Genomic DNA, 10,196 nt, shown 5'->3' with positions numbered 1-10,196 from the left:
ACTAGATTGTCTGAAAGCTTTCTTCTAGCTCTGATTCTCTATATTCATTTGCTTTTAAAGTATTTTACACCGAGGATGGAAGCAAATCTAAGGAAGTGATTTGGAGGATCACAATAATGGGAAATAGAAGTTATTTGTGTTAAGTACCAGGAGAACCAAAGTTTGCACTTGGTATTTGATATTTCCATCTATAACTCATGACATAGTACCTATGGGTTCATAACTATTAATAATGAATGGTCTATACTAGCTTAAATTAACAAAAATATTAATACTTTGTTTAAAATAATGTGTATGTAGACATAAATATGTTTACTATTTGAATATTTATAAATACATACATAATAAATATTCAATATGAATACATACAAACACAATAAATATATAAATACATACATACATATATACATAAATCCATATATATAATAAATATGTATGGCATTGTGTTCTGTGTAATTTTAGACTATGCAAATTTGTGCTTCAAATTAGAAATTAGTAAAAGGCGAAAGATTTATGCGATCTGAAGAGAAACCAGAGTATACACAATGGAATACTATGCAGCCATAAAAAGAAATGAAATCATGCCATTTGCGACGACATGGATGGAACTAGAGCGTATCATGCTTAGTGAAATAAGTCAATCGGAGAAAGACAACTATCATATGATCTCCCTGATATGAGGACATGGAGAAACAACATGGGGGGGTAGGGGGGTAGGAGAAGAATAAATGAAACAAGATGGGATTGGGAGGGAGACAAACAATAAATGACTCTTAATCTCACAAAACAAACTGGGGGTTGCTGGGGGGAGGTGGGATTGGGAGAGGGGGAGAGGGCTATGGACATTGGGGAGGGTAAGTGCTATCGTGAGTGCTGTGAAGTGTGTAAACCTGGCGATTCACAGACCTGTACCCCTGGGGATAAAAATACATTATATGTTTATTAAAAAAAAAAAAATTTGGAAGGGGAGGCGAACCATAAGAGACTATGGACTCTGAAAAACAACCTGAGGGTTTTGAAGGGTCAGGGGTGGGAGGTTGGGGGAACAGGTGGTGGGTAATGGGGAGGGCACGTTTTGCATGGAGCACTGGGTGTTGTGCAAAAAGAATGAATACTGTTACGCTGAAAAAATAAATAAAATGGAAAAAAAAATTAGAAATTAGGTTTTACTTCCTGGTAGAGGTAACACTTTTTTTTATTTAAAGGAGCTTTTAAACTTTGTTTCTTGGCTTATTTTTAGCCAAATATTTTATTTTTGAAAGTCACAAAAAAAAAAAGATTAAAGTTTTATTTCTACCACATTTTATGTGAGAAAAAATATATAATATTTGACCAAAAGTGATGTTCTTTTCAGTTTGGTTTTATGGTTCAAATAGCAAATTATTTATAATAAAGAACTATCTATAATATGAATTATCTATAAAAAATGAACACGGATTCCAAGAAGCAAATTAAGCCAAACAATCAAGTTTCAGTTTTGTCAAACAGAGGTCAATTCAGGAACAAGAGCACATATATCAAGAAAATAGTAACGATAAAGTCAGATGTCACCATATTAATATTAGGCAAACCAGAATTTTATATCTGTTTGAGTGGGAAAGAGAGGTACATCATACTGATAAACAGTCTGCCAGGTCAGTGTAACATGATTTCTATACATCTTTTTATAAACCTTCAAAATATAGAAAGCAAAACATAATAGAAATGCCAAAAGAAAGGATTGACAAATCCACACTCAAATATAAGCCAGGATGTAAAATATTTGGATGTCATAACTAACAATTTTCTCCTTAAATTTATATTAACTGTATGCTTACCAAATAATATATATTCTTTACAAACACTTAATACATAGACAAAATATATCCAAGTAATCTGACCACAAATGAAAACAACTTTTTTGCTCCGAAGCAGAAATCACACAGGAACATTTGTGGATCATGATGCAATAAAATCAGAAATGGAGATCCAAAAACAAATTACGGGGATTTTTTAAAAATCCATATTCTCATTTCCAGATAAGTTTTGTACTAAATTCACAAACTGTTTAGAATGAAAACAATAGTGAAAATACAACCCACTAAAACCCTGAGGGTATGTGGGCTCTCCTGGCTGCTCTCATGAGTGCCCACCCACCAGTCAGCCTTGGGGATGTGCCACAGACCCCTGTCACTTCTGTCACATATTGTATTTGGGCTTGGAATCCTCCAGGACCTGTTCCTATTCTGTTACTGGATCATGCACCCATTTTGGGCAACCTTTGCCTTAAATCAGATCCTATTTGTTTTCTATCTTCCTTGAATTCTTTAATTATATGAAAATATATATTAGCTGTGCATAGAGATCTTCTATCATTATTTGGATACTGGGTGGGAGCAGAGGCTGCAGTCCACACTGCCATCTTAATTCAGTCCCTTGAATCATTTTGTTTTAAGAGTCATAGAAACAGGGACGCCTGGGTGGCTCAGTGGGTTAAAGCCTCTGCCTTCAGCTCAGATCATGATCCCAGGGTCCTGGGATCGAGCCCTGCATTGGACTCTCTGCTCGGCAGGGAGCCTGCTTCCCCTTCTCTCTATCTCCCTGCCTGCCTCTCTGCCTACTTGTGATCTCTGTCAAATAAATACAATCTTAAAAAAAAAAAAAGAGTCTTAGAAACATGAGATGTGAGAGTAGACAAGTTCTTGAAATCACCTTGTCTAAACTCCTTGTTTCATAAATGTTAAAACTGCTCGCAAAAAAAAAGAGAGAGAGAGAGAGATTGTTGAGAGATCTACTTAAGATTACCAGAAAATTAGGTATAAAGTTGATAGGAGCCCAGCTTCTATGACTGAGCTAGCCCTCTTTCCTCCTTACCATTCTACTTCAGTCTGCACAAAAAAAAGTCTGCCATTCTTCAAAATACTCTGTGGACAATTTAGGTCCTTATTGAAGCATAGGCAGTTTGAGTGCAGGACTGATCCAGTGTACATGGTTACCTCCAAATGACAACAGCAGACAGAATCCTGAAAACCTTTAGATATTATTAATAACAGGCATCCTATGTTTGTAGTTGTGGGGGAAGTCTGAAGATTGTATCATTGGATCCTTTTATCAACTATGTGGGCACAGCATACACTCTCATTCACGTTTTGCACATGCAGATCCTAGATTTCAGAGACACTGAGTGCCTCATAGAACTAGTAAATGGCTGAACCAGAATAGAAATGTGGGGCTTCTGATTCTATCTTCATATTTCTTATTATTCACCTCCTTTATGTAAACACATCCTGTTTTCCTTTTAGAATATCCTCGAACAGAATCTGAGTGGGAAAACAGCTTTGCTTTGAAGATGTTCCTCTTCCAGTTTGTTAATTTAAATAGTTCTATCTTCTATATTGCTTTTTTTCTGGGGAGGTAAGTCAACTTTATGTACATTATCTTCGCAGAGTGAAAAAGACTGCCAATAGTTCCATTGCCAATTTGTCAATAGAGGTGGTGAATCCTTGTCCCCGGCCTTGGAAAACTGCTACTCAGCCTTCCCATGTGTTTTCCATCAAAAGACTTCTAAGTCCAGGGCTCCAAGGTGCCACCACCAATTAAAGTAGGCATAAAGAAACAAAGCATGTGTACCATACTTCAGTTGGATTATGATTATCTGATCATGAGTAATGTTTTTGTTAAATAGGAAAATGATTTTTGTACAACCCTAGGATACAGTTCCTTAGTGTGGAAACTTCTCCTACCTATCACGTCAACATTTTTTCCTATGTTTCCTGCACAATGGAAGCATATTAAATAAACTATGCTTAACGCTCCAGCCAATGCCATGGAAACATACTAAAGCTAGAACCATTTTAAACTAAACAACTCAGCACATTACATTAATATTCATTAGCTAGGTCAACAAAACATTAAAGATCTACAGGTGAAAGTGGAAAACTTCCTTGGGTTGTTTTGTCTGGACTTTCTCACCCCATTGGGGGTGAGAATTGAATTCATACACCACTCTTTCCTTTTTAAGTCAGGTACTTTGATGTCTCAGCATGGCCAAAGTCTGCAGTCTGGGGACAAGATGCACCAGTGAACATTTATGTCTACCTACCCATGCATTAGTAGATGTTCTTCAGTCAACCCCACATAAGTGCTAATGAATTAAAATGGCTTTTTACAGATTTGTAGGCCACCCAGGAAATTACAATAAACTCTTTAACCGGTGGAGACTGGAGGAAGTAAGTAACCTTATAAGGGTGGTTGTGGGCCTGGGCTTGGATATGGGCCAGTGACCATGGGAGGGAAGTGGGGGGAAGGAGAGAGAGATAAAGTGGGTGTATGGAATTTCAGGCATGCTGAAGACACATTTTTTGCAGACAGTTCTTATGGGTTCAGAAAGGAAGGAACTACATCTTTCAAAAAAAAAAAAAAAGTTGTGATCTTAAAGGTTAAACCCCCAAATCCTGACTTCAGCTCTTTAATTTTCTATCAAACCCATTTCCTTCATTCACAAAGCTCAGAAATTTAGATCCAAGGACTTCTCACTTTGGAGGAATTATTATAATTTATTCCATGGGTTTTTAAACTTTTAAATATGTTAGGTTTCATTTTAAGCTGGGAAAATTCATCAAAATACATCTTATTTGAAACACCAATCTATAAATATACAGATCTGTATCTTCCAAGTCCTATAGGGTTTTTATTAATTTTTTAATATGTATGGCATAGAAACAAAAGGTCTAGTATTGCTAGAGCACAGAGTTAAACAGATATTGTCACTGAGACGGACATACAGTACTCCAAAATGCAAGCCCTACCTGTAGCCCAGGAGCCTATTTCCTCAGACTTTTGCCAACTGAAACATTTTAATTTTCACCAATATAACATCTAAAAGACACCTCCTTTTGATTTCAGATCCTTTAATTTTGAGTGAGATGAAGAGTATCTTTCATATGTTTGTTGGGTATTTTCTGTTTCTGTGTGTATGTGCTATCCTTGCTCATTTCTATTAGACTGTTTTTCTTGGTCCTAAAAATTATAAAAATTATAAAAATTTCTCTGTCCTAAAAATTGTAAACTAGTAACATTAGGCTCTAACCTTACTAATTTGCTGCAGATAATATTTCTCATTTTCTTGTTTGTCTTAATTTTGTTTTAATAATTTAAAAAAATGGCATTTTTCATTTAAAATATCACTGCTGTTAATGACTTCAGGCATTTATATCATGCCAAAAATGTATTTTTCATTCCAGAAATTTTTTTTTTAATGTTTGAGATTTTTTTTTTTCAGCATAACAGTATTCATTGTTTTTGCACAACACCCAGTGCTCCATGCAAAACGTGCCCTCCCTATTACCCACCACCTGTTCCCCCAACCTCCCACCCCTGACCCTTCAAAACCCTCAGGTTGTTTTTCAGAGTCCATAGTCTCTTATGGTTCGCCTCCCCTTCCAATTTTTTTTTTTTATAAACATATAATGTATTTTTATCCCCAGGGGTACAGGTCTGTGAATCGACAGGTTTACACACTTCACAGCACTCACGATAGCACATACCCTCCCCAATGTCCATAACCCCCTCCCCCTCTCCCAGAAATTTTAAAAAAACCCTCACGCTTGTACTTTTCACCAATTAAAAAAAAATACTGACATCTTTGGTGCATTGGAAGTTCATTTTTGTGTAAAGAGTAATCAAGATTCTCCCCCCACCTCAGCTGGCAGTCGCATATTTAACTAATAATACATTTTTTTATCATTTGGCAAAATAAGATTTCAAGATTTATCATTGATTGATTTATTATTGATTGATTATTTATCATTGATTTATCATTCTACATCTTGAAATCATGTCTACTTCTGGACTCTGTTCAATCTCATTGGTCAGATTGTTTATTGCTCCTATAGTTCAAAATCTTTTTGATTATTTTAACGTAAAATCCAATTTAATATGTGGTAATATTAGTAAGAGGTCATAATTTAGAAAGAAGCTAAGAGTAGTTTCCCTGAGAAAAGAGGTATTTCCAGTCTCTATCTAAAAATTTCCCCCAAACCCAGGAGAATCCTCATTGATATTGTCTCCTTAGAGCCTTCTAGTTGATTGAAATACACGGAGAAAGCCTAAAACTTCCTAATAACATGCTTTACATCATAGAAACCTGAGCTGACCTGCTAACCTTGCTGCTTATTAATTCTTTGCCCTTAAGTTAATCCCTCTGAATATCTGTTTCCTCATCTGTAAACTAGCAGTAGTAATACTTAGATTGCAAGTTGTTTATAGATAGGAAATAATTTGCATAACACAATTAGCACAACCCCTGGACTTTGGAAGGCACTGTATAGATTGTAACTGATAGTTATCAATGCTCTGTCTCCACAACCACCTAAGTATCATCCTCTTAGACAAGAACAGATGAGGGCCTCAATAATTTTAGGCCTTCAGAAAGTCCCCAGTCAAACTTGCAGTTTTCACTCCTAGCCCACAAGTATGACTATATCTGCTAAAAGGCTTTCATGGACTTGGTTTGGGACCCAGAACTTACCTTTTATCAGGAATGTTCGACTGGAATTAGCAAGGGTAGTGTGGCGAACAGGCAGGTGCATATGCATACTGATGCCATTTTAGAAACTGCTATCACCAATACTTTTGTTTAATTGGATATTTTTACTCTTAAGGGTAAGATTATTGGAAGTCATGTTTCTTCTTTGGAAGTCCCAGGGAAATAGTTCCAATACTGGTGTCAGGAAAAATGTTTTATAACCATCCTAGACATTTTATATGGTATATACAATGGCCGTATTTTCCCAAAAGATTTAAAAAAACAAACGATGGAAAAAAAAACATGTGGGTTTTTGATAGACCCTATGTCTACCTACCCATGCATTAGTAGATGTTCTAGAAATTCTAGAATTTTTAGAAATTCTAGAATTATAGACATAAATATGCATAATGGAAGATAAGAATTGATCCTCAGAATTCAATCATGCAACAAGCATTTTTGACACATACTCCATTCTAGGCCTCTGCTGGGTAATACGGGGTATACAAATGAAAAAGTCCCTTTCCTTTCTTGATGATGTTGATAGTCCCAAAGAGAAGAACATAACCATGTTATGTAATAAGTATTGTGTCTTGGAGTCTGACAGTCGGCATTCTAATTCTGCCCCACCCAAATCTTTGTATCTCTAGGTCTTTTGTAAACTGATAGGAGTAACTATCTCAGTAGGATTGGTGAGCGGTGGATAGAATTGGGATCATGCATGTAAAATCCCTGGCACAGGGGCACCTGGGTGGGTCAGTCAGTTAAGCATCTTCCTTCAGCTCAGGTTATGATCTCAGGGTCCTGGGATTGAGCCCTGCATCAGGCTCTTTCTTCCTCTGCCATCCCCCAGCCCCTACCACCCACCCCCCTGGTGCCATGCTCTCTAGCTCTCTCTATCTTTGTCAAATAAATAAAGTCTTTAAAAAAATAAAATAAAATAAAATCCCTGGCACAAATAATGATAGCCATTATAAAGAAAGCAAAATGAACCTCAATTGTATTTAAAACATTTATGAACTAGCTATACTGAGTTTTCCTCATACTATACTGTATGTAATATCTCACATAAATATTTTATGTAAATCTATATAAACATGTTAATAATGATTAATATTTAATGAGTGCTTACTATATGCCAGCACCTTCCAGCTATTTTTCCTAACTGCTCTACATATGTTAATGCAAAAATTCTACTATTATACTCATCTTGCAGATGTGGAAACAGAAATTTAGACAAATAATTTGCTACAATTATAGAAACATGCTTATAAATTGATGACGTCATCAGTTAGATTCAGCCAACCCAGCATCAGAGGCTGCACTTCGAACATCATGCTTTCCAGTCACCATTGGGATAGCAGAGAGGCAAAACTGAGAACATAAAGGATTGATTTTGATAAGAGATTGCTGAATAGTTGCTGACCTGCACATGTAAATCGAATTTAGAGTAAACATAGTTCTTGTGAAAGGAACATCAGTATCAGAATCTGATAGTCCTATCTGCCACTTGGCTTCATCATCTCCAAAATGGAGATACCAACACCCATCTTAGGAGGTTCTCAGGAAGAGCCAATGAGAGAAATATGTGAAGGCACTCAGCTGTGGGTTGTCCACAGTTATATGATTTTGGGGTGCAATGGGAATGGAAGCCTGGGTGTCCCACACACCCATCCATGCCCTTTTACTTATTCTAAGTAGAGGCTCTCTTACCAAATGAAATTTTAGAGTATTGAAGGACTGGATTTTGCTCAAGAGAACCATTATTTGAGGAGGGCAGATCCACAAAAACTACTGGATCCCTTTCTCTGCCCTATAAATCACCAAGCCATGAAGTCTCAATTTCAACAAAATTATAAATTGCCTGTCGTCAGCCTCCCCACTTTGGCCTACGATTATGGAGAATGAGCCAATCACATGGTTCAATAATGGTCTTTTTTTTTTCTCTTTCTACATAATAATATGCTTTGGTAAACCAGCCTTTCAAGGCAATAAACATTGGGTAAATAGAATTCATCTTTAGCATTATGTACAAGAGCAGAGGGTTGGGGTGCAGGAGACCAAGGCTTTCAATTCCATGTCAGGAGTCAACATTGTATGACCTTATACATGTTAATTTACATCTTTCAGTCTCTCTATAAAAATGAAGAGTTTCATCTTGTAGCTGTGATATATGCCTCTGTAGCTTAGTAATTATTCTGTCTCAGACATTCTAGGGAACCCATTTATCATATATGTGGCAGAACTCAGGGAGTCCCAAATTCATCCTAGAAGGAAGAGGCATGCTTAAATGGAAGAACTGAGACTTCTCTACACAATAAAAATTACCACTGGCAAGCTTCTCTCTCTCTGACTCAGTTTAGGGAGTTTTAAATTACTGGGCTGGAACCGGAAAACCAGGCTCTTCATGTCCTAATTATCTGTTCCCTTTGAAGTCCCACTGGTACCAATATGATAGAAATAGAAACTGTGGATCAAAGCTCTAGTGACTATTGTTCTTATGAGGAGGACATGAACCCATTTGTAAAGAAACAGACCCACGCTTTATCTTCTACAGTACAAAGTTTTCAAGCAAAACATGTCACTTGCAATTTTCATTGTAATCACATTTTTGTTTTGGGGGGGTTTCTAATTCTAACAGTTTTTGGACATCTGAAAAAACAGAGGAGCACAAGGAAGGCAAAATTGAGATCATATTGATAAGGCATTCTATGGCAAGTTTTTATCACTTAAAAATACATTCTAGTATAGGTAGATATTCCCTCTCCAGGATATAGACCTTAACATGTGCCTCCTATCTTTAGAATAGGCTAGATTTAATTCACTTCAGAAAATAATAGGGAAAGGGAAAAACGAGTAACTTTACAGTAGAAATACCTGGCAAACAGTGTACCAAGAACTGATGAAGATTATGTCACTAGTAATATCTGTGGCTATCATATAACTTCTGAAGGGATGTGGTGAAATTTACGTCTGTGACCATTCTCAAAACACATAAACAAAGTCTAAACACACGAAAACATCAGATAATGTTGGTTTCTCAGCTTTGACAAATACACCTTGATAGTAGGGGCAGTGGAGGGAATTCGCTGAAGTATGTATGGGCATTCTCTGTACTTTCCTTGCAAATTTTCTACACATTTAAAATTATTCTGTGTCAAAAAGGTTATTTAGAAGAACATGTAATAAACAAACATTTTTCTGTCTCCTGGTTGTTGATAGATACACAGTATTCCAGAGCACTCATTAAATGGGACTATGCTTAACACACAACTTGGCAGATAGTAAGTGCTCATTAAAAGATAGATTTGTTATATGTGGAATATGAGAAGCAGCACAGAGGGTCATAGGTGAAGGGAGGGAAAACTGAATGGGAAGTAATAAAGAGCAAGACAAACCATGACTCTTCACTCTAGGATACAACTGAGGGTTGCTAGAGGGGAGATGGGGGGGTGATGGGGTAACTGCGTGATGGGCATTAAGGAGGGCATGTGATATGATGAGCACTGGGTGTTATAGGCAACTGATGAATTATTGAACACTGCACCTGAAACTGAGGATATATTATTATATGTTGGCTAATTGAATTTAAATAATAAAAAGATTTGTTTTTATTGCTGTTATAATTCCAATCAATATTCCACTCTAATTACTGGAAACTGCCCTATCAGGTGTCCTTCAGGTGTTATTT

General features: G+C 36.5%; 1 protein-coding gene across 6 annotated transcripts in view; it reads left to right on the top strand.

The window, feature by feature from the left end:
* The window catches only part of ANO3 (anoctamin 3), a 456,805-nt gene that overhangs the window by 429,351 nt on the left and 17,258 nt on the right, over nt 1–10,196 (top strand). For all 6 annotated transcript variants that reach the window (XM_046014190.1, XM_046014191.1, XM_046014192.1 and 3 more), the window contains 2 exons: nt 3,282–3,393; nt 4,151–4,208. In XM_046014190.1, coding sequence (XP_045870146.1) covers nt 3,282–3,393; nt 4,151–4,208 — 170 coding nt within the window. The remainder of the gene's footprint in view (nt 1–3,281; nt 3,394–4,150; nt 4,209–10,196) is intronic.

Source organism: Meles meles, chromosome 8 (assembly GCF_922984935.1).
Source record: "Meles meles chromosome 8, mMelMel3.1 paternal haplotype, whole genome shotgun sequence".
In the NCBI taxonomy this organism is placed as follows: domain Eukaryota; kingdom Metazoa; phylum Chordata; class Mammalia; order Carnivora; family Mustelidae; genus Meles; species Meles meles.
This window is presented reverse-complemented; position numbering and strand designations above follow the sequence as displayed.